The sequence below is a fragment of the Symphalangus syndactylus genome, chromosome 11 (genome assembly GCF_028878055.3).
Source record: "Symphalangus syndactylus isolate Jambi chromosome 11, NHGRI_mSymSyn1-v2.1_pri, whole genome shotgun sequence".
Lineage (NCBI taxonomy): Eukaryota > Metazoa > Chordata > Mammalia > Primates > Hylobatidae > Symphalangus > Symphalangus syndactylus.
Genome location: NC_072433.2, coordinates 15096040 through 15122151, shown reverse-complemented (window position 1 = coordinate 15122151; position 26112 = coordinate 15096040). Strand labels below are relative to the sequence as shown.

General features: G+C 38.3%; 1 protein-coding gene across 4 annotated transcripts in view; it reads left to right on the top strand.

The window, feature by feature from the left end:
• Positions 1–26112, top strand: part of PREX2 (phosphatidylinositol-3,4,5-trisphosphate dependent Rac exchange factor 2) — a 284434-nt gene that overhangs the window by 142879 nt on the left and 115443 nt on the right. For 3 of the 4 annotated variants that reach the window (XM_055298134.2, XM_063612655.1, XM_055298135.2), the window contains exons 21-27: positions 466–583; positions 4051–4235; positions 6686–6847; positions 15076–15298; positions 16383–16590; positions 22672–22851; positions 25457–25551. In XM_055298134.2, coding sequence (XP_055154109.1) covers positions 466–583; positions 4051–4235; positions 6686–6847; positions 15076–15298; positions 16383–16590; positions 22672–22851; positions 25457–25551 — 1171 coding nt within the window. Of the gene's footprint in view, positions 1–465; positions 584–4050; positions 4236–6685; positions 6848–12151; positions 12550–15075; positions 15299–16382; positions 16591–22671; positions 22852–25456; positions 25552–26112 lie in introns of those variants that run through there. The other variant, XM_055298136.2, reaches the window with a different exon arrangement.

Below are 26112 nucleotides of genomic sequence, written 5' to 3'. Positions count from 1 at the left end.
TGTAATCCCAGCACTTTGGGAGGCCGAGGTAGGCAGATCCCCTGAGGTCAGGAGTTCGAGACCAGCTTGACCAACATGGAGAAACCCTGTCTCTACTAAAAATACAAAATTAGCCAGGCGTGGTGGTGCATGCCTGTAATCCCAGCTACTTGGTTGGCTGAGGCAGGGGAATCGCTTGAACCAGGGAGGCGGAGGTTGTGGTGAGTCGAGATTGCACCATTGCACTCCAGCCTGGGCAACAAGAGCGAAACTCCATCTCAAAAAAAAAAAAAGAAATAAAGTGTGTTTGTTAAATAATATAATTGTCCTGGAGTTTTTATTAGTTTCTGATGTTAATTGTATCTTTCTTTCAAATGTTACCATTTTTAAAGAAACTAGAGGGATAAATAAGGTCAAGTCTCCAAATGGGCATGCATTTTAGGAAGCACTAATATCTCTGAGGTTTCTTTCCCTCCTCATTTCCAGCAAGATTCCATACAATGGGTTTATAATAGCATTGAGAGTGCTCAAGAAGACCTTCAAAAATCTCACTCCAAGCCTCCTGGAGATGAAGCAGGGGATGCTTTTGACTGTAAAGTAGAAGGTAGGTTTCTTATTTTCCTCTTCATGAGCTTATAGTATTCTTTTCCACTGTGCATGTGCCTACTCCCAAATATTGAAGGTCCTGTACGTGTTGAAGGCACATTCTTAAGTCGTTATCACCAAACAGATGTCTGTCAGATGCATAAGTAATAATAGCTAGTAGCTGGCAAATTCTATTTGTTACGCATTTTATGAAGTGTTTTTATGGACTATCTCACTTAGTCATCAAAAAAGAAAATCTCATAAAATGGAAATGAGTATCATCATTCCATTTTCAGTGGAGAAAACACTAAAGCCTATATGGGTTAAGGGACTTGCTCAAACTAGTGAAGTAGTAGAGTGAGGATTCAAACCTTCAAACCCAGGTTATAATGTGTTTCCTTGTTTGGAGTTTCAGTGTTGTGTAGACCTGGCCTCCAGTGTGCCTCACAGAGCAGCAGTATCAGCATCAGCTGGGAGCTAGACTGAAATGCAGAATCTCAGCTGTACCCCAGATCTACTGAGGCAGAATCCTCATTTTAACTAGATTTGATTTGTATGCCTATTAAAATTCGAGAAGCCCTGCTCTAGAAGATTCTTTTTTACTTTTACTGTATTCTAACATTGACAGTAAGGAAAGGAGCAACCTAGTAGTGTGCAAATGAGAGAGAAAAAGAGAGAGAGGGAGAGAGATCTTTTGATAAGGACGGTTATCATTTCTGTTTCCTCAATGGAGTAAACCAGCAAATGGCTCTATTCAGTGGTTTCTTTGCCAAGGGCGACGGAGGCAATTACATTTATGTCTGCAATTGACAAATACCTTAAATTATTGTTTCAAAACTTTTTCTCAGAAGCCCATGAATCACCTCTTATATTTTCTTGGTGTCTTTCCACTCATATTATTGGTGGATGTCTTTGGATATTTTTATTACACTGTTAGGTTCCTTCCAACCAGCACAGCTGGAGAAGAATTCCCTATTCTGAGGTGTTTTCATTCAAAACCCTTCTGACATCCTATATGTGTGGGGTTTTCCCCCATACCAACCAATTCCCCAAATCTCCTAACACCAACTGGGTGTCCTACAATTCAATTTAGTTGTAAAGCCAGGCATTAGCACAGACACACAGGTTACGGGATCAGCCCCACAAGGTTGCCCCCATTTCAGGCGCCTGTCCCGTGTCCCAGGCTTTCACCTGTATTTCTGACCAACTGGCTATATATTCGGCGGGTTCCCACATCCCTTTCTCGGGTTCAGTTATTTGCTAGAACAGCGCAGGGAACCCAGAAACTTACAATCACTGATTTATTATAAAGGATAAGAAATGAAAAGCCTGATGAGGAGATAAGTAGGGCGATGTCTGGAAGAGTGCTGCACCGAGCTGTGTAGTGGGAAGCTCTGTGAGGGGTTGGGGTGTGCCACCCTCCAGACGTGTGGGTGTGTTCGCTCACTCAGAAGCTCTCCAATCCCTGTCGTTGAGGGATTTTTATGGAGGTTCCATTCCTTAGACATGATTCATTAAATCAGCAGCCATTGGTGACTAAACTTGAACTCTAGCCTCTCTCTCTTGCCCAGAGGTCCAGGGGTGGGGCTGAAAGCTCCTACCCCCTAATCGCATGGTTGGTTCCCCTGACAACCAGCCCCCATCCTGACGCTAGCTGTGGGCTCTCCAAGTGCCACCTCATTCACATAAACTCAGTTAGGTTCTAAAGGGGCTTGTTATAAATAACAAAAGACATTTCTGTCACCTCTATCACTCAGTAAGTCACAAGGATTTAAAAGCTTTATTTCAGGAACGGGGCCAAATACATACATACATACATATATATATGTGTGTGTGTGTGTGTGTGTGTGTGTGTGTGTATATATATATAATATATCTTTCTTCCTTTCCTTTCCTTTCCTTTCCTTTCCTTTCCTTTCCTTTCCTTTCCTTTCCTTTCCTTTCCTTTCCTTTCCTTTCCTTTCCATTTTCCCTTCCTTTTTCCCTTCCCTTCCCTACCCTCCCTTTCCCTTCCCTCCCCTCCCCTCCTCTCCTCTCCCCTCCCCTCCCCTCCCCTCCCCTTCCTTTCCTTTTTTTTTTTCAGAGTCTTTCTTTGTCACCCAGGCTACAGTGCGGTAGTATAGTGGTACTATTATAGTTTACTGCAGCCTCTAATTTCTGGGCTGCAGTGATCCGCCGTCAATTCCCTACCCCTTCTGGTAGCTGGGACTACACGCGCATGCCACCATGCCCAGCTAATTTTTTAAATTTTTGACAAGGTCTTAAATTTGAGACAAGGTCTTGCCATGTTGCCCAGGCTGGTTTCAAACTCTTGAGCTTAAGTGATCCTCCCATTTGGCCTCCCTGACTGTTGGGATTACAGGCATGAGCCATGGCGCCCAGCCTATATTTCTTACTGTATATTCCCTGATCATATGGGGGGTACTTAGGAAAAGCTATTTTTCTGATCATATGGGGGGTACTTAGGAAAAGCTATTTTCTCTGCACTCCTGGAAGACCACTTGGTTGGATGCTACCCAAGTCATGGGTAATATCAGAAACATCTCAACTTATTGGAGCAATAAGGTAGTTATGGTAATACATAATATTTATCCAAAACAGGACAAATCTCAGGACCTTATTCTGAGGTTTATATTCCTAATTTGGAATAAATCAACCTTGGTGCCACATTGAAAGGTAGATTAGTTGCTATCATGCTCTGGAAATTGATTTGTAGCTATTCTAGGACTTAGTTACTTTAAGATAAATCAATATTCTACTTTTTCCTATTTAATATTTACTGTTTATGCTATTTTCGGGCTTTGTCATTCTAAGTAAACTAATATTCTAGTTTTGTTTATTTAATTACTATTAGGTCTCCCAGGAGTTTCTTACTTGAGATTTTAGGTATTTTTCACCAGCTGACGTACCATATGTAGGCTAAAAAACTATAGGCAGACATTTTAGATGGAAATTTTATTATAGTGAACAATGAGAAATTTTCTCAATGAGCCCTCTCTGTAAGTTGCTGTTTGGGAAACTGCAGGCACCCTGTCTGCCAAAATAAAATGATTCTTGCATCTCCTTTCTGCTTCTTCAATATGGCCTTCTTTATGGATTCTTTTCCTGCTTTAAGAAAATATTCATACAACATTTGAGGCAGTTTTAGAAATCCTGACTCTAAGTCATACATGTCTTTAATAAAAAAAATTTATGTATAGTATTTATATTGATATAAATAGGTAGACATATGGTCCACAGATTGAAGTAGATATACAAAGATAAGACTAGTCATGTTAGAGTGCTGAGGTTTGGATCACTCAAGCACATGCTTTTCTCGAAATGTTATTTTTTAAAATGTTAACAAGAATAGATACTTCATTTAACACATAGATTTAACCATCCCTTAAAGAACTCTTTAAAAATTATTTAAAGAGACACAAAATTATTTGAGGAGATTAACAAACCCTTCATGAATTTACTGAGTTACAATTGTCTTTATTCCAGAGGCTATTGACAAATTCAACACTATGGCCATCATTGATGGGAAGAAGGAGCATGTGAGTCTGACAGTGGACAATGTCCACCTGGAGTATGGGGTCGTGTATGAGTACGACAGCACAGCTGGCATCAAATGCAATGTGGTGGAAAAGATGATTGAGCCCAAAGGTTTCTTCAGCTTAACTGCCAAGGTAGGAGCGATGCTGAAGAAATAAGATTTTTTGTTCTAAATAAAGGAACTGAAATCCTCCCCCTCCTTCACTTAAAAAAATAAAAATAGCTATACATGTTGCAGCTGTCAGCTCATTCAAACTTTTTTTTTTTTCTTGAGACAGAATATCACTCTGTCACCCAGGTGAGAGTGCAATGGCGTGATCTCGGCTCACTGCAACATCCGCCTCCCGGGTTCAAGCAATTCTCATGCCTCAGTCTCCCAAGTAGCTGGGATTACAGGCATGCACCACCATGCCCAGCTAATTTTTGTATTTTTAGTAGAGATGAGGTTTCACCATGTTTCCCAGGCTGGTCTCAAACTCCTGACCTCAAGTGATCCAGCCACTTTGGCATTCCAAAGTGCTGGGATTACAGGCATGAGCCACTGTGCCCAGCCTCATTCAATTTCTTATTTTTCTCCCCCTCCTCCACTATTTGGTATGCATACAACTTCCTTTTATTGATCCTTTTGGAGCACAGTGTTAAGTTAGATGAAACCCTTGCTTAGGCAGGTGTTCATTGATATGGCAAAGACTTCACAGCATTTATTAAGTTTGCTGTGTCTGTGAATTCATTATTGTGAATCCAATTCAGATGGTTTTCATGACAGATGCTACTTTTTTTAAAATGTACATAATCCTCTGAAGAGTATTCAAAGTCGTGAAATACATTATAAGAAATTTCAAATTTGGCAAGTGCCATGTTTATTTCATAAAATTTCGGGAACTGTAGAGATCAGTTTATGAATAGATCCTCTGATATTTATGTAATTCTCATTTGGAAAGGACATCACCTTTGCAAAGGTCCTTAGGCTGAAACAAGATGGAGAGGAAGGAAGGGAGCCTTTATCCAAATTAATAAAACACATGGTAAAGAGGCAACTGCTGGCTTTTCATGGCCTGCCTACAAGGTAAATCCATCAGACTCCTACTGTATCCTCCACAGGTGCTGGATTTAGTGTTTCATACTGCTCTGTATTCTATGAGAATTCAGATATCACAAGTAAGAAAAATGAGATGTATTTTTCCTACCTTTATGTCTCTGTTTGAATTGTTGTTTAAAATATGAATAGTTGAGATAGATGTAGCATTTCTAACATGTATTTTTAAAATTTTAGTGGGAGGAAGTAATACAGACATCTAAATGAACTATTTTAAAATTAATTATTTTATCTTTTGGTTTTATATTCTGAAAGTTAACTTTTTAAAAATCTCATGATTCTGATGATATTGTACCTCTCTATATATCTACTGATATCTAAAATATATATTTTTAAAATGCAGTCTCTTCCCATCTACATTATAGTATTAATGGGATCCATGTAAAAGTTTGGAACCAGGTTATTATAATTATTTTCTCATTTTCCAGCTATTTCAAGTTTGGAGAATTACATGGATTATTCTATATATGACAGCATATGAACTAGTATTGCAAATATCACTTGGATTTTACACATGAAGAAAAAACAGTCAAGAAAGAAATGTAGCCAAGATCACCCTGCTAATGATAAAGTTAGCTCTAAGTTCTAGACTAGTGATTAAATAAAAACCCATACTCCATAGTCTGCATAAAAGGGAAGTGGAGGTGGTGAGGGAGCTCAAATAACCAGAACATATATACATTTTGCGTTTCACAGAATATTATAAAATATTGGTTATGGGTATAATCAATTCTTGCAATGTCTGATTAATCAGAAATGCTACATATATACACACATATATATATATATATCTCACATAATTAATTCTCAGGTCATTGGAAATTCTTAGTGATTGATGGTACACCTTCCCCATCAACACGTTATTACAGTTGATTCAAATAGTCAAAAGAATTTACTAATTAAAAACATCACATAAATACTTTTATCTAATGCTTTTATCAGCAAGAGCTCAGATGCTGCAAGTAACATTAATTTCTACCTGACTGAAATAACTTTTCATTTATTCATTTCTTCAGCAAGCAGTTGTCAAATGTATTCTTTCTGCACTTGCCAGACTCTAAGAAACAAGTAAGAATGATATTGGATTCCTTTATGTTTTTTTATTCTACCAAATTGAGAAAAGAAATGTTCTGAGTGACTCTGACTAAAATATAGAAGTGTCCCACAACAGAATGTACTGACGTATCCAGCAGGGAGTCTTTGAAGTCCAGTTACCTCACCAAGCAGGCTCCCATAGTTAGCAGAAGGAAAACCTGAAATTTCAAACAGACAGGTTAGATCACTTCACTGACAGTGCCTCCTGACTGAAGGTAGAAATTCCCTGGCAGCTACCCAGAGAACAAAATAGGAAAGTTGCCCTGTATCGTTAACGAAAATTTGATGTGGCTACTTTTGAAGTTTTTCTTCTTGTTTTGTTTTGTTTTTCTATGTGTGTGTCTGTATGTGTGTTTGTATGTGGTGGGGGGGCATGTGTGTTTGTCATTGCAGATTCTTGAAGCCCTGGCTAAAAGTGATGAGCATTTTGTACAAAACTGTACCAGCCTAAATTCTCTAAATGAAGTGATTCCTACTGACCTTCAGAGTAAATTCAGTGCCCTTTGCAGTGAAAGAATTGAACATATATGTCAGAGAATATCCAGTTATAAAAAGGTAAGGGTTCTATTGATTTTATACACAATTATTGTTGAAATTATTATTTAAATGTCAAATTTAAATCAATTTTTGATATTTTCTTTGCATATTTGTTAGGTACCATTTTACTGAAATGATAACATTATATAACATTTTAGAGTTTTTAAAATGGCTTAACATCCACTACCTCATTTGATCTTTGCAAACTTGAAAGTTATGTTACTGTCCCACATCTTCAAAATATAGTAACTGAGGCCTAAAGAATTAAATTATTGTCTAGTAAAAGATAGAGCTGGGCATTGAATGCAGACCACCTAATTCTGAAGTCAATATTTAAAATTATACTATAGTTCTTCTTTTCTTTTCTCCCAACTAAGAGAATGAAAACTCTCAATCAGAAAGTACATGGACTGTGGGCTTTTAAAAATTAATCGATTAAGTCATTCATTTGACATATATTTATTAGGCACCCTCTGTGTGCCAAGTACTGTTCTAGGTTCCAGGAATATAGCAGGGAAGGAGACAATTTCTCTCCTCTCATGGTGCTCACATTCAAGTGGGAGAGACAGCAAGTAAGTAAGTAAATCCCGACAAAGTGAGGGGAATCAAATATTGAGAAGAATTATGAGGAAATCAAAATAGGGAAGTATGGTTTAAGTGCCAGGTTGGTCCTTTTGACTCTGTGGCTAGAGAAAGCCCCTTTGAGAAGGCGTGTATCTTCATGACAAGTAGAACTCTCCCTTTCAATTGGAGAGCGAAACCTCCAGGGAGAAGGAACAGCTGGTGCTGAGGCCCCAAAGCAGAAAGAAGGCCAGGGTGGCCAGAGGTTGGTGGCCGGGCTTAAGGTTAGAGGCTTAGGCAGGGCCAGTTGTGAAGAGCTGTGGCAGTTCCTGTACATTTTGGGACTTGGGAAGGAGTTTGGATTTTATTCTTATATTAATGAAAAACAGTTGGAAGGTTTTAAGCAGGGGGATGACTTCATCTGATTTAGGCTTTTGAGATCATGCTTTTGTAGGAATGGATTGCAAGGGGGCAGAAATGGAGAAATAGAGACTGGTAGGAAGCTGTTGCAATGGCCCAGTTGAGTGAGGTTGATGGCTTGGACTACACTGAAGATGAAGGAGACAAAAAACATTAGATGAACTTGGGGACATATTTTAAAGGTAGAGTTAATGGGAATTCATCTCCAAAACACATGCTAAAACAAGTTTAAAAATTGTTTCTATTTATACCAATAAAAGACTAATTGATTAAATTATTTCCATCCAAATGAAGTTGGTTGCTTAAAATTTGGTACAGCCATACTAGATAATATTCTTTATCTCAATGTATATGAATATGTGTTAAGTATATGTGTTTTATGTTCTTGATATGGTAATTAATAAGCCCATATATGTCTATATTTGGCTGCATGAGAATAGGGATGTGTGTAAATTAATACCCAAGGGACTCACAACATTGGTTACCTAAACTAAATGAGTCAAGGGAAAAGAGATCATGATTTTTTCCTTTAAACAATTCCTGTAATGTTTGGGTTGTTGAGTTGAGTTTGCATTACTATTGTATCTTTTAAAAAGTTATTCACATGAAGAAAACTAATATTCAGGGTTGCTGCTTACGTGCCACATTTGTTAATCTGCTTTTCATGACTGCTGAGTTCAGTTCACCTATTTGAGTTTGGGGAAGATTCCGTGAATGTACCTTGTTGGAGTTGAAGGACAGAAGATTCTTTTCTTACTTCTCCTTTCTCTACAAAACATGACAGTGCTTTGAAGTAAAATCAAGGTAAAAGGTCTAAACAAATGCAAACAAAAATGCTACATAAATGCAAATCAGTATTCTCCTTTCGAAGAAGTTTTGAAAAAGAGAGTTGTTCTACTTTAGAAATGGATCTGTACAAGAAGGTGTGATACAGGCTCAGGCAGATTCTGGGTGTCAAACTGGTCACCGTGCCTGGAACATTTCTCTTTTGCTTTTTTCCTGCTTTCCTCTCTTCATTCTTTCACGCAACAAAAAAGTGGAAGTAGCTTAAAAAAGTATACATGGAAAATGGTAAACTATATAAACAAACATAATCTTAGAATCAGGGTGTATTAGGTAGCAAATTGATGCAGCTGCTTTAAGAATAAGGATCAAGAGAACACAGGCTTAAATAAATGTCGGAGATCCTCAGTAGTCACCCTGGAAGGTAAGAAGTATGTTCCATTTACTCATAGGTAAGTGAGATCCTAGAAGCTTTTAAGGCGCAGATGGGCAGGCTAATGGGCAATGATGTTAGATGATAAAAATAATGTCACCGAATATAGAAAGCTCTTTTATGTACATTATTGTTAGTTGAGTCTCAAAACAGCCATGTGTATGGACTCTTCTGTCATCCTGCCTCTTTCTTCGGGAGATTAAGAATTTGCTTAAGGTCACGTAGGTGGCAACTAACAGACTATGTTCCTATGGAATGCAGTCTCACTTGTGTTTACATTTAATTTAGAAATAAAAAAGAGACATGTAGTCACCTAGCGCCTATGTGCTTTAAAAGCTCTCCTTGTCATCATCCCATTTGGCCATAAACATATTTAAAATAACTGGTTTTCTCATTAGATAGAGAAGCAAGGTTAGCAAGAAAATATTGCAAGGATCTTTTCAATTTGAATAAGATTTAGGTGCCTAAGATGGTAGCCCTAACAGGTCATGTAAGATTAGCTCCATTTATGTATCAAATGCATGTCAACAGAACCCATAGCATTTGCGAATATAGATTTTTAATTTTCACACATATACTTTAAAACTATTATTAGCAACATATTTTTCTTCCTGATGAAGGCTTCAACACTCTTCTTTTTGTGAAATAAAATGTATCCATAGAAACTAAAATCTCAAAGATGCTGGCTTTACCTTATTTTGACTCTGAAAGTTTTAGGTCTTAAAAATAGAAACCAGTTGATTGCTATAGTTTCTGTAGTAAGACTGCTGCAATTATAATAGATTTCCTGGCTGGTTGTACAGGCCACAGATGTTTTTTGGCACATATGTGAAACCTGGTGAGACCTTACTGATGACCTGGATGAATCCTAAGTGAGATGTTTTTCTCTGTGGAGCAGGATTTGGGGGCAATTCAGAAGTAAAATTATGCCCTGTTGGGAGGAACACTTTCTCCCTAAATTGTCCTGGAAATGCTTCTTTGTTTTACACTCGTTCTTCTGCTTTAGAATAATTCCATAATTGGGCTTATTTTGGGTATTGGGAGTACTTCCTAGATAGAAATATTTAACATATATTCAAGAGATAGTTCCTGTTTACACAAAAATATTACATGCAGGAACTGGAAGTCTTCCTTTGAATGTCTGAAGTCCCTCTTTATTTATTAATGCCATGTAATTCTCATACTGATATATGGACTGGGAAAATTGCAGGAAAAAATCCTCCCTGTGTCCCCTTCCCTCAAAAGGGTATGATACAAAACTTCCATAACCCCATGCCAAAAAGATTTTATGCTTAATTGAAATAGGAAGCTATCTGTAAAATAATAGCTTGCCATTGTATTATTTCATTTAGTTAAGTGACTATAGTTGGATTAAAATGTGCTGCTGTAGTCAATAATTCACGAATTAGCTACCAATGCATTAAAAACCTGAAGTTCCATCTTCAGAAATTGTTTATTCCTGTCAGTGTACAAATATGTTTTATATCACCTACATTAAAAAGAAATAGCCCTCCTCTACCCCACACTGTTCCCTTTCTTTGATCTCTCTCCTGGAAATGGCTGTCTATACCTGCTGTCTCACCTTCATTACCCTCAACAGACTCCAGTGGGCCTCTTCTTCCCTCTATGTAACTGAAATGGCTGTATTTTGCCAAAGTCTATTGACTGTCCTGATAGCATTCCTTGTCTTAGTGGGATCTGATGCAGTTGACCGTAAACCTCTGCTTGGCGGTTCTCTGTGACCCCACATATGCCTGGTTTTTGTCCTTTCTTGTGGGGGCTCCTTTGTGGTATCCTATGCTGGCTCTGCCTTTTCTTCCCTCCCCTTTTCTTGGTAAAGCTCCAGGGCTCAGGACTCCGTCTTCTCCTTTTCTGTCTCCATTTTCAATCCCCTGGTGATCTCATTCAGGGTCCTGGCCTGTTTGACCTCTGCAACTGGGTTTAATCAATATCTCACACTTCACATGTTCCAAATCAGCTCTTGATCCTTCCCCTGCCCCACCCCAGTGTCCCTGCAGTTTGCCTTTTCTGCTGTCTTCTCTGTCTCGGGTTTATGCCCATCCTCCCCATTGCTCAGCCTAAAACCTTGAATACATTCTTCACTTCCCTTTCTCTCACACCATTCTTGTGGCTTTACCTTCAAACATGCAGCCTTTCCTCCCTACTTCTACTGCTGGTGGCCTTGGGTGAGCCACTGCCATCTCTCCTGTAAGTGGTCTCCTTGCTGCTCCCGACCAACCCACAGTTGTCCTGAGTGGCTATACACTTCACTCATGGTCAAAGCCAAATCCTTTCAATGGCCTTCAGGATCTGTGCCCTCCCTCCCTGCATTGCTTCTCCAATCCTGCATCCTCTGCATCCCTCTCACTGCCACTCTGGTCACGCTGGTTTTCTTGATGTTCCTTGGACACACCAGCCCTGTGGCTTTGCACTGACTGTTCCCTCTGCCAGAAATGACCCCTTTCCAGATGTTCACATTTCTACCTTTCCCCTCCTTCCAGACTGCTTAAATGCCAGCTTCAGTGAGGCCTGTTCTGATCATCCTGGTTACAACTGGTAATCCATTCTTCAGTTCACATCTGAAACTTCCAACCCTCTTACGCTGCTCAATTTTGTTTTCAGTTACATTTACCATCTATCAACATTACATAATTGACTTACTATATTCACTGTTGACCTCTCCTCTCACTAGAATGTAACCTCCCGGAAAGCAGGAATCTTTGTTTTGTTTACTGATGTTCCCCCACATGCTAAGGACAGTGCCTGATGCACAGAGAGCCTTCCACAAGTCGTTGTTGGATAAATGAATAAAGGTGGCAGTAAGTTTGGGCTTGTGGTATCCATAGTAGATCTAAAGTCCTGTCCCTCCCAATACACCTCTCTCCACACCCACCCTGTGCATTTCTTTATTGCAAAATTGCAGTTTTTATTTGGGGAAAAGACCTTTTTGTTTTTTTAACCTTTCCCTGGGAGTTTCTCCAAAGCAGATTAATGAGTTCAGTGTTTCCTTTGATGTTGCTAAAAAGATAGGCAGGTTGATGTTTACAGGGCCATTTGCACAATCAGAATGTTCTCTTGCACGAACCACCACCGTCAATCCAAGAACTGTACCTTCCTTATTTTAGGTTCAAGCTTCAGAAAGGCCTTACAGTTTCACAGCACGGCATGCTGTCTGGGAGCACAGTTTTGATCTTCACAGTGTAAGCAGCACATTTCCAGTACCTGTGACTATGGGGTTCCTCCTGCTGCCTCCTTCTCTCTTAGGAATATCCCAGGGTGGAAGACAGCACTGCATTCCTGAGGACCTTCCTTCTCAAGAAATGCTCTTAGCAGAGAGGGCCGCTGTCTGACTCTTACCCTTTGGAACAGTTCAGGCACCTTTAGACATAGTACACAGCCCTTCTTAGGATATGGGCAGGGGGACATTCTGTATTCATAGGCATTTGTATTGAGCTACAGGTTGGAAAGGCAGTCCCCCTAGCAAGAGAATCTTCTGCCAGCTCAGCTCTCCCCGATCACTCCGTTAACACTTCATGACATCACCCTGTTCACTTCCTTTTCAGATTGTACCAAAATTTCTAACTATCTGGATTTTACCTGTATTATATAATTGTATATATACAATCATGCAGTGCATAACATTTCAGTCAATGACAGACCATATATATATATGTATATATATGTATGTATATATGTATGTATATGTGTATATATATATAATGGTGGTCCCATAAGATTATAATACTATATTTTGACTCTACTTTTTCTATGTTCAGATAGATGCACCTATTGATGCATTTTTCAGAATGCATCCCCGTTGTTAAGCAGTGCATTACTGTATTATATATATGGCACATGTATTATATATGGCACATTGCCATTACTTTTAATGGCAAAAACCACAATCACTTTTGCTCCGATCTAGTAATTGCAATAAACAATTGTTGCATATAGCAATAGTATTGCATTGTTTTTCCTGTGTTGCCTGCTAGACCATGAACTCCAGGAGGGCAAGGGCTATATCTCCAGCATTGAGCACAAGAGAGATGCCTCTCTTCTTGCTTTTGAATGGGTGGATAATTGTTTAAAATGGAAGAAGGCAAGAGAAACATAACTTCCTATTATGGTGGATGCTGTTACCTAATAACATTGACTTCTGTGCCTTTATTTGTGCCATGGGTGCCTTGTGAGACTTTTATCCTGCAACAACAGTGGGAAAGAACTTTTGACTGAAAGTTTTTTGCATCTAGCCTTAAACTCTATGTCCCACATAAGCCTCCAAGTCACTGTTTCTTCATTAGTAAAGTGATGGGATAGGTCAGGAGTTCTCTAAATTCCTTTCTTTAAAAAATGTTTAGGATAAATTTTCACTATCCATTATTATTAAATTTGCTCATCATTTTGTTAATAATTTCCTACATTTCAATTCAGTTCCATTTAGATTCCTACTGTGCGCTGGCACATGGCTGGGCTACACAGCTTCTGACACGTGATTTGAAGACATAGTTTAATACACACATTACATAGGTGTATGTATATATATCACATATATATATATAATCTACACATATACATGTAAGAGAGTCTCTGTTCTAATGGTGAGTTTATATTTATGCATGTGAATTTTGATATTTATTCTTGAATTTAATCTAGAAAAGTTAGATAGTGACCAGTCATAGTCTTAATTTTTATTCTTATTCATGCCAAAATTATTACTCTACTAGTAGAATAAATAGATAGGATCATGGTTATAGTTTTCAAGGGAGAAGAGAATATAGACATTATTTAATCCATGTCCATTGTTTTACGAAAAATGCAAAAAAAGACACTGACTTGCCTAACATCATATCAGTTATTGTGACAGCTGTAACTAAAACACAGGTAGCTAGTGACTCTGAATCCTTTGCTTTTGAGACTACAATTCAGTCTGACTCTACGAGACTCTTACTGATGGTACACAGAACAGACCTACGTATTAGCCTCATGGGGTTTACCATCTGCCAGGGGAGCTAGAAATAAGACAATTATTTATACCTATATAATAGGAAGGTTACAGTGTGCTGGAACTTAGCAGTAGTCAGGGAAATTGAACCTAGACTAGGAGTCGGGGAAGGCCTCCTGATGATGTGATAGAAATTGAAGTTGCAAAGCAAACAGTTTGGCAATGAAGGAAGAACATTCTAGGCCGACTGAACAGCCTGTAGAAAGGGTCAGAGTGAGTAGATAGTGTGTGAGACGAACTAAATGAGGGCCAGAAGGAGCTTAGGGAGCAAGGGGAAGAAAGCTTGAGATAGAGAAGCTAGGTGAGGATCTCACTTGGGCTGCTTTAGAGACCTTGGCGAGGAGTAGATGGATTTGAATGGAAACCCATGGCAAGGTTTGAAGCAGTGGAGTGGCTACCTTGGGAGTCATATAAATCATGTGAGTATCACTTTATTCTCAAACCATAAAGGCAGAGTGCACACTAGTCTTCGGTTTGATCCCGACTCAGTGATTAGCAGGAGGCATGGGAAACAAATTTGTCCTGCCATTCTGGGCCTCAGCCTCCACACCCTACTGTCTGACCTGTACACAGACTGGTGCTTTGGATTAGCTTTACGCTTGTGTTTGGGACATCCCATATTCCTCCACCCTTGACCCGGCAGCTACCCTGTTTTGCCATTTAGCCTTGTTTGGAAGATCTCCATTCTCTCCTGGTGTCCTGGGATGCCACTTGCCCTGTCAGGCTCTTTCAGCTGCTGGGAGCCTGTGGATTTGAGTCCAAGTATATTGTGCTGGCCACAGAAATTCATTTCTTTTAACACCTAAGTTGCAATCACAGTTTCAAAGGAATCATATGCATTTGCTGCTTATATTGCTTGGCTTTATTAAGAATGCTTCAGTTTTGAAATCACAATGGAATTTCTAACAACATATAATTTATTTCACTCATTCCAGTTGACATGATTTAATTTGCCTTTGATTTTGTTGTGAATGATGCAAGTGAAAAAAAGATGCCTGAGTTATTACTGTGTGTTCAACTGCTTTTTATGTTTTCTTTAATTTGCAGTTTTCTCGTGTATTGAAGAATAGAGCCTGGCCTACTTTTAAACAGGCCAAATCTAAAATCTCCCCACTGCACAGCAGTGATTTCTGCCCTACCAACTGCCATGTCAACGTGATGGAAGTTTCTTATCCCAAAACATCAACCTCTTTGGGAAGTGCATTTGGTGTTCAGTTGGATAGTAGGAAGCATAATTCTCAGGATAAAGAAAACAAATCTTTGGAGCAAGGTATGCTAGCTTTTGCAACTTTATCAAATTATGAAAAGCAATTTAGGCAATCATAGCTATTCGTGCATCCCTGAAATTCAATAGATACCTGGTGTGCAAACAAGCATGAACTTTTATAAAGGAAGGATTTCTTGCTGTAATCATTTGGATAAGTATGCCTAAGTGTATACTGAATGAAAATGGAGTTAGGCATTTTTGTTATTTTTCTTCTAAGAAGGATGATTGCTCTCACTTTCCTTATGCATATGATAGGCACAGCTCATCTTGCTGTGAAAGCTGCTGATCTGAAATGGCCCTGAAACTTTGAGGACAATACCTGAGGAACAGCTGCAGCAATGCACAATGCCATTCTGTACCATCACAGTAGGACAAGGGATCAAACTGTCCTCTAGTTTTTAATTACAACTCCCCACAGGCTCTAGTTTCTGAATTAAATTCAGCATTGGATCAGCATTTTATTTTATGGAATCTTGACTTTAATTTGACTGGATAAAGAAAATGGGGTATATAAACACAATGGAATACCATTCAGCCATAAAAAGAAGTAAATCCTGTCATTTGTGACAATATAAATGAACCTGGAAGACATTATGTTAAAGTGAAATAAGCCAGACACAGAAAGACAAATACTGTATGATCTCATTTATATGACGAATATAAAAAAGTTGATCTCATAGAAGTAGAGAGTAGAATGGTGAGTACCAGGGCCTGGGGTGGTTGGGTGGGGGATTGAGAAGATGTAGGTCAAAGGATATAAAATTTCAGTCAGATAAGAGGAATAAGTTCAAGAGATCTATTGTATAACATGGTGAGTATAGTTAACACATTGTATTCTTGATAAATCCTAAGAGAGTGGGTATAAAGTGCTCTCAGCACCAACATGATAACTATGTGAAGTAATACATATGTTAATTACCTAGATTTAGTCATTGCATAATGCATATATACGTCAAAACATCAGGTTGTGCACGTAATACATATAATTTTATCTGTCGATTAAAAAACAAATAAAATTAATTGGACTGGATTGTTATCATAAGTTAAAGGTGATACATATTACTAAGGAATGACTTTAATTCCTCAGGGAAACTGAGCCCTATGGTGTACATTCAGCACACCATCACAACCATGGCGGCCCCTTCAGGTCTGTCTCTGGGACAGCAGGATGGCCATGGTCTCAGGTATCTGCTAAAAGAAGAAGACTTAGAAACCCAAGACATCTATCAGAAACTGCTGGGCAAACTTCAGACTGCACTGAAAGAGGTGGAGATGTGTGTTTGTCAAATAGATGAGTAAGTGTTTTGTACTACTCTTTTAAGTTTGCCAAATAAAATAGCCATAAAAATGTGACTTAGAAAAATTCAATCATTCTCTCTTTAGTTATTGGAAATTTAGGAGATTTGTGCTGATTATATAGATCCTCTTCATTCCAAAACCTTAAAAATGTTTTTTAATGGAAAGAATACATATAGGTATATATTTTAAGTAAGCATTTAATACCAAGGAAGAGAATGACAAAATTCTATCTTATACAAGGATGCTAAATGAGTCTCAGTGTAAAAATATTACCTTGAAAGATATATTTGAAAGAATACCAGTTTTGTATGAGGATTTCCTTGCATTCTTCGTAGTTCAGGGTACAAATTTTGGTGAATATGCACTCAGTAGATATTTATAAAAGACATAAAGTATAATAAATGCTTCACATACTTGTTAAATGAGTAAGTGTAAAATTATGTATCTCTAGGACAAATGCTTTTTCCTGTTCTGATTGAATTCATGGCCTGCTAAGCAATAAGCCAAATACTTGTGCCAGTATTTTTAACCAAGAGAAGGTGGAGGCAATTAATGAGCACTTTTCCAAATAAATCAGTTCTAATTCTTATTTAAGAATTTGATGGTTGGAGAATTGCCTGAGCTTCGCAGGATGCTTTGTCACATCGTGGTATAGGACGATGCTTCACATCTAGTCCAGACAGCTCTGTATAGTCAGAACAGCATGGGGTTTGAGGTAGCTCAGTTTCTCATCTACAGAAGTGAATGAGTAATAATAATGGATTACAAGTTTGTGGTCATGAAAATTATACAAATTAATATAGAAAGTAATCAGCACACTGCCTAATATAATGCTTGCTCATCCATTCAAGGGATGGAAATTATTGAATATATCCCAAATTGGCAGATTCTGAAAATAATAGAAATACTGTTATCTTCTTTTTATTGTACTCTCTTCATGAAGTTGTTGATTTAAATGGCTACAGATGTGAACTCTTAACTTCACACACACACCTATCATCCTATACTTCATGGATAATTCAGTTTTGACACAAAATATTTAGAACTTATTCCAAGCCTTTGTTGTAATTAGACATTACACGGATGAAGTCATAATTGGCATGATCTCTAATTTTACACATTTTTGAAATTTAGAGATCAAAATCATATTAGATGCATCATATTTTAAAAATTATCCTCAATATTTAGTATTTACTTTGCTAATTTTCTGAATTTTTATGAGTGACTTAGAATTAAGATTTTGTTTTTCTATTTCTAATATACTAGTTTTGTATATTATACTGTGACTTTTCCCATTTACAGATGAATTAAACAGTTCAAGCTTGCTAAAAGGAGAGTATTTTTTAAGCAATTGCATGACATTTTTGAAGTGTGTTGGAATCCTTGTGACAGCAGTTTATTATATTTTAGGATATATTTTACTTCATTTAATAAATGAGATTTTATTGCATGATATGTTTTAGAAACCAGTTATTGTCTCCCAGAGGTATTTATGAAGTATATAGAATTTTTATTAATAAGGCAATAAATAGTGGCATTGAATCATAGCTCCTAGGCCTCAAAGGGATTTTAAGAAAACATCTGAACCAATCCCATACTTCCAGTTCCAAGAGTTGTTATTGCCATTTTGGGATGAGTCTTGTCAATGGCAAGATTATTGATGTGCCTCAGCTGACACTGCTCAGGGACTAATCTTTAATGCATGGACGGTCTAGCACTGCCTCGCAATCCTCCAGACTTTGTTAATTTATTGACTTTTTTTTTAAGGTTCAGGTAATGTAGAAATATTTTCAGGAAAAATATGTAAACCCAAGGAGCTCCTTTTACTTGGTTTAAAATATTTATATTTAAGGCACTAGTTGCAGACTAGTTATTTTTTATTAACTGAAACTACTTAAAATGATTGTTTTTCACTGAAGATTTCCCCAGTCTGTTATTCTAAAAAGCTGTACCCAACTGAGTGTGTTTATTAGAAAAGTGGCACAGAGTGAGCGAATGATTGGAGAAACCACCTTGGTCTTCTTTGGGTACACCACAAAGTATAAATAGGTTCCACACAACTTAATGTGCCATATAATCCCTGTAAAACAGTACGATTATTTTAAGTGCCTGGATTCCCCCTTGTCTTTAATATTCAGAGATGCTGCCATGCAGTCGAGGTTAACACATTATTTAAAAATCTAGTATTTGAACGATTTTCTCACCCTGTAGTAATTGTTCCTGGTCAGAGATGTCTTTGCAAGTAAAGAAGCAGATCTCGGATGTGTTGCCAAGTTTTAAGAGAAACTGCCTGATAACACCTCAGTGCTAGCTTTTCTAGAAGTTATTCATCCCTGTGAAAGGTCCTGGGGTTGAGCTTGTCTTATCATAAAGTCTGGTTGTTCTGTCACCTGGGAACACCTCTCTTAGAAATGAAATTTCCTTTAACACATAGGCATTTCACTAAATCCTCCTACTTAGCTTCAGAGCCGAAGATGGAATTAGAGGTGAATTTGCTGTCTAGTAACATGAGTTAAGATGGTGTAATGAATTTAATCAAGGATTTGTGATTCCGGTTTCACTTTGGAAAGTTAAAGACTTTTGCTCTGTGATGGGTTATTTACTGGGTAATGACACTTAGGTACAAGAAATAAGTAAAAGGAAAAATAATTAATGTCCAAAACCTTTGACAGGGTTTTTAAATAGAGGATTTGTGTATTCTCACAGCGAGGAAAGGGGCCTGGTAAACATAGGGGATTTGAGAACAGACTTCATTTTGCAGGTGTCAGATGCCTCAGGATTGAGTGATGAACAAACCACACTTTAAGACAGTTAGTAACCTGGGGGTTACAAATAGGAATGGTGGTGGTGGTGGTGGTGGTAGAGTAATCATTGAGGTTTCCCCAAGCATTTTGCTAGTAAATGTACAAAAAGAGGGGCACACCATAAAAACCAACTTTTTAATAGATGCTTACTTGCCAGGCAAGATTACACTATTATATACATTGGCTTATTTCATTCTCGCAGTACTTCTGTGAGTTGAGTTATGAAACACCGGGATGCACCCTACTCCCTCCAGAGTGTGCAAGTTAAATGCAGGGAGAGGAAATCCTGCTTAATTTGCACAGGATATGTATGTAACAATATGTCTTGCCTACCCCACCTCTAAAATGGGGAAAATAATAATAGCTACTTCATAAGGTGGTTTTAGAGATTAAATGAATTGATAACCTGTTAAGGACTTAGCATGGTGACTGTCATGAAAGCTCAACAGATGTTAGCAATGATGATGATGTTTAAAAACACACAGGTCGTTGCAACATACTGTATACAAAAATCTTTCTTATCAATGGCACAAGGAGGAGATTCACCTGGAATTGCATGCTGCTGAAGGTTTTAATTAATAGACCTCTAGTAGGTAACTTAATATTTTATACGAATGAAAGTGAAGGGATTTCTGCAAGCACAGATATTATGGTTTGATGCCTTGTTGCTTTTCAGAATCTAGAAATTGTATGCAAAACATGGTGTTAAAAATACAGTTTTTCTATCAGTTTTTTATAAGCCTAACACTTGTTCCCACAGGGTCAATGCAAGCATGATTGCAGCTGTTTTAAGTAAAAGTAAATATCTGAATACAATTCATGTAACTTTGAAAAAAATTATGCTTAGCCCCATGACTTCTAATTTAAAAGATACATAAGCTCAGAGGCCTCTTGGCAAAATGAGAACTCCTGCATTTTTTCCCTCTTTGGTATTCAGAGTTCATCTGTCTGTGCAGCATGGAGCTTGGATAATTGGAGTTAGTCTAATGTTTTAATCTTTTGGGTGGATAGGGTGAATAAATAGACAATCTGTCTTACAAGACATAAAAGTATCTTTCCAAAGAGAAAAACTGTGTTTAAAATCATCCATAGCTTTTGGTTATTAAAAATGTTCACAGGGCCTCAAGCAATGTAACATAGCTCCTTCAATTTTTCACTGGTGTCTAAAAACTATAAAATGTCCAAATATTATTCAAATCTCACCGGGCTGTGAGACCTGACCTGACTGCACCACTGTTTGAAATGGCAGCTTCATGCTTCCTTCCCTGCTTTCTTTTTCTCCTTACCATTTGCTGCCATTTGATATACTAGAAAGTTTACTTGTTTTTACTTGTCTTCTCTCAGTAGAATTTGAGCTCCAAGAAGGCAGGGGCTTTTGTATTTTCTTGTTGTTGTTGTTGTTGTTTGTTTGGTTGGTTTTTGAGATGGAGTCTCACTCTGTTGCCCAGGCTGGAGTGCAGTGATGTGATCTCCGCTCACTGCAACCTCCATCTCCAGCGTTCAAGCGATTCTCCTGCCTCAGTCTCCTGAGTAGCTGGGACTACAGGCTTCCACCACCACACCCAGCTAATTTTTGTATTTTTAGTAGAGACGGGGTTTCATGATGTTGGCCAGGCTGATCTCGAACTCCTGACCTCACGTGATCCACCCGCCTCGGCCTCCCAAAGTGCTGGGATTACAGGCATGAGCCACCGCGCCCAGCCCTTTTGTGTGTTTTATAAACTACTATATCCACAGCACCAAGAACAATGCATGGTATAATAAATGTGTTTAGTGAAATCACTTAACAGGTATTTATTCAATGCACAGCATTGGGTTTGACATTATGGAATATGGATAAGAGGTGTAAGATATCTTCACCGTCTTGAAATAACAAACATTACATTGCTATGGAAAAATGAGAATCAAGATATGTGCTACTGATTGGAACTGAAAATCACAGGTATTTAGTAAATGCGAAGATGGCTGTTGGCTTGAGAAGCCCTATATGGGTCCTTTGTTTAGACGTGGTTTAATTCATTTTGCAAGTTTTTTAGCATGCTGTTTGATAATAAAGTTCAATTCCATTTTTGCCTAACTTTGAGTTAGTTGTAACAGAAACATGCCACAGCCAAATGTTCAAGCCTGAAGTGTTGGAGTCAGTGGCTACTCAAAGTCCTCAGCAGGCTTCACACAGTTTAGTCTGACTGCGGCATTTTAGCCTGGAGTCAAGTGCAGGAGCTCTTTCTGTGGGCAGATTTAGGACGTTTCATCCTGGCTGGCTTGCAGATGAGATTGTAATTACCCCATCCTCACATTGTATGTAACTCTGTTTAGTGTCTTGTAATCCCCAAGGCCAGGACTCCTGTTGGTATGAGCAGGGAGACAGATTGACAATCCAGTATTCTCCCTGCCAAATAGGGAATGCCTGGGCAAAACCCAAGGCACAGATAGAGGGTAGGTGGGTTTTTAATACCGAATATGAGCCTGTGAGGACATTAAGGCCCATTTATAGTTTGGGTTTAATATTTGGTTAGCACTTTAAAGATTACTGAGTATTTTCTTTTTTTCTTTTTTTTTTTTTTGAGTTGGAGTTTCGCTCTTGTTGCCCAGGCTGGAGTACAATGGCACGATCTCGGCTCACCACAACCTCCGCCTCCTGGGTTCAAGCGATTCTTCTGCCTCAGCCTTCCGAGTAGTTGGGATTACAAGCATGCACCACCACGCCCGGCTAATTTTGTATTTTTTAGAGAGACGGGGTTTCTCCATGTTGGTCAGGCTGGTCTCGAACTTCCGACCTCAGGTGATCTGCCTGCCTTGGCCTCCCAAAGTGCTGGGATTACAGGCGTAAGCCACAGCGCCCGGCCAATTACCGAGTATTTTCGTAAGGTGGTAATGGTTGTGCTAATGGCCAGGGGCTAGAGGTAACACCCATTATGCACCAGGAATATTCATTCTCACAGCAGTCATGGAAGCCAGTTATTCTCATTATCCCCATTTCACAAGTGTCAAATAAAACTATCACAGCTTTATTTTAGCTGTAGTCATACATGGCACAACCTGGATTTCAATGAAGCTTTCTGGTCTAAATTGTATGCTGTTTGTATGACTTATTTTGTGAAGAACAAGTGAACTTTGAATGACATGCTTTTTATGCAATAGAATATTTACTTGATATGAAACATTGAAGCACTCTAGAAATATTTGTAAGCCTATTGTATTCAGCAAATAAGGTAGTTATCTATAGCAGACAGTTTGAAAATGTGCATTTATTTTTTTAATATTACATTGCAGCCTTCTGTCTTCAATAACATATTCTCCTAAATTAGAACGTAAGACATCAGAGGGCATAATACCAACAGACAGTGACAATGAGAAGGGAGAAAGAAACAGCAAACGGGTATGTTTTAATGTAGCAGGAGATGAACAGGAAGATTCTGGTCATGATACCATCAGCAACAGAGACTCTTACAGGTAATTCACTAATTCCTCAAACTCATTTTCTTAACAAAGTCAAATATGATGCTGGATTTTCCACAAAGATCTTGAAAAAAGTTTTTGATTGTTTTTCTTTTAATTGATCTTTCACAATAATCACCTGTTATTACCGACCTCAGACAAAGCATAGTGGGACAGTGTAATATTTCAAATCCTTCCCTTTTCTAATATGAGTAGCTTGGAAAAAGCATTTTTTAGCTGGTGGTGTGAGCCTAATTTGGGAGAGTTGTTCTGTGTATAGATTGTGTAACACAGATAGCAGGTAAGAAAATTGTGCCTATACAGGATTAACATTTTTTTCAACTATCTGTTTCTGTCACTGGTTTATTGGGTAGTGAACAGGAGTTCTTTGGCCCTTTTTTCTCTCTTTTCTTTTCGTTTTCTATGTTCCAACCTAATTGGACTAATGTTCCTTGCCTACCTCTGAGACAAGGCTTGTGCTTTTTACTCTCTTGGATAGCTTCTGTATTAGTTTTCTAGGGCTGCTGTAACAGATTACTACAAACTGGGCAGCTTAAACAACAGAAATTTATTATCACACAGTTCTGGAGGCCAAAAATCTGAAACCAAGGTGTGGGCTGTCTTGGCTCCTTCTGAAGGCTGTGGAGGAAGGATCCGTGCCAGGCCTGGCTCCTTGACGTGTAAACGGCCATCTTCTCCCTGTGTCTCTGCACATCATCTTCCCTCCATATGTGTCTTGTGTCCAAAGTTTCCCTTCTTATGAGGACGTTTTATAGGGTGGCTTAAGATCACGCCCTAGTGACCTCATTTTAACTCGATTACCTTTGTAAAGACCCTATCTGCAAATCAGGTCACATTCTGAGGTACTAGGGATCACTTTTCAAACATGAGTTTTGTTGGGAGACCTAGTTCAACCCAAAATACTTTCCCTCCAAACTCTGTTATTGTGTTCCTACTAGACTTTCAAATGATGTCTCCTTACATGAACTTCCTTAGTTCAAAGTGCTTTTTGTTCCTTGAATCCATGTGTGGATACCTCACTGAGGACTGTCATAACCAGCCACATAAGCTGTGTATACAACTTTAACATCTTTTTCATTTATATTAATTGAAAGCAAAAACTATCTTCTTCACTCATTTATTATGCAGCGTTTTGCAATGAAAAGATATCGATTAAATAGTAATCAAAGTTGTTCTCATCAGAGTATAACTAGCTACAGACTAGGAGCTAACATTAAAAATATACTTTATCAAACACATGGGGGAAGAGGAGGATTTTACATAATCCTCACCGCAAGCCTCCGTGGCAGGTTCTGATAGGAACTCCATTTTACGTATCAGGAAGCTGAAGCCCAGAGGGCTGATATCATTTACCTATGAGACCAGGTGGTCTGGCTTCCCAGTTTGTCTCTTAACCACTCTACTATTCCAATTTCTGTGTTTCCAAAAAAGATCTTAATGAACACATAGGAGTTATTCTAGAGATTTAATAATAGATCAGACAGATTAACCACTTTTATCACTTCATTTCCTTTTCACTTCTAAGCATCCCAACCTGCTCTTTAATAGGAATCTGTAGGGTTTTTCCCAGTGGGAAATTACATGTCTAAAAATACTTTCTTACCTCAAGTTCTAGTTATCAGATAATTAAAATTATCCTGACAGTTTCCCTCTAGGCTAAGATAGAAATTTTAAATGTAAATTTAAAGTTAAGGAAGTCCTTTTTACTTATTCTGAGAGGAAAGAAAATATTTTATCTTCTGCACTATTTCTGAAATCTGTCCCTGTTCACACACAAACATATTGAACCTTTCTTTCCTTGGGCATTCATCATTATCAAGCACTTCCCTGTGCTAAAAGCTCTGAGGTGGAGACAGCCAAGGTTCCTATCCTCCCTAAGGAAGCTCAGAGTGTAACCAATAAGTTATGGTTTAAGCTACCAGAAAGGAACAGTATTTTGTCTCTATTAGCAAGTTATCTAATTACTGGCATGTATCATGAAACAGATTATAAAGAATTTTAAGTTTGGTGTGACTCCTAGTTTTATAACTAACTGCCCTTAAAAAATCATTTAGGATTAGATTATATGATACAAGAAAATTTGAAATATAATTGAATCAAAAATATGCCATCTTTGGCTGGGCACAGTGGCTCACGCCTGTAATCCCAGCACTTTGGGAGGCCGAGGCGAGTGGATCACAAGGTCAGGAGATGGAGACCATCCTGGCTAACATGGTGAAACTCTGTCTTTACTAAAAATACAAAAAATTAGCCTGGCGTGGTGGTGGGCGCCTGTCGTCCCAGCTACTCAGGAGGCTGAGGCAGGAGAATGGCGTGAACCCTGCAGGCGGAGCTTGCAGTGAGCCGAGATCGCGCCACTGCACTCCAGCCTGGGCGACACAGCGAAACTCCGTCTCAAAAAAAAAAAAAAAAAGGAAAAGAAAAGAAAAAATGCCGTCTTTAAAAAGTAAGATAGACTGAGTTGAACAAGTTTATCTTTCTCATAGTTTTCTTTAAAACATGCTAATAAATATAACTGATATAAGTTTATGTCATAAGAAATTGCAGGGACACCTGGGCAGATGCACTCTTACAGTAACATGAAACTTACTGTTTTCAGTGACTGCAACAGCAATAGGAATTCCATCGCCTCCTTCACCAGCATCTGCAGCAGCCAGTGCAGCTCGTATTTCCACAGTGATGAAATGGACTCAGGTGTGTTCATTGGTGAAGGCCTGTGGGCTTTTTAATGTTAGTCCTATCGGAGATAACTTTAAGGTTTTAATTTCTTAGATCCATGTGAATTTTTATTTTTACCTTTTATCAGTCACTCTCTGTGGCCACACATATTGCATTTCAGTTTTAAGAGCTCGATAGTCTATTTCCCAATCCCATTTTAAAGGGAGTGAGTTAAAAAGCAATGAAATAAGCAAACTAATTGTAATCTTCAGATATGCTCTATTATCTCTCTATGGTTCTATGAAGGATTATAGGTACACAGGAAATATACTGAAAGTATTAGGCATTGTCGATGGGGATGGGCAGGTATGGAGTTTGAAGCGTTTAAGACAGCAGGTTCACCTAAGCTAGCTTTATATGTGGATGTTGAGGACTGAGGGTAATGGGAGAAACAGATTGATATAATTATCTTATAAACATATTATCTTGTGTGTGTTAAGAACAAAGACTTTTCGTTCCAATTAGGGAAAATCTTAATTTTTGATTATGCAGTTTATGTCAACTCTTCAACCATTGGAGGAACATCATTTGAAAGAA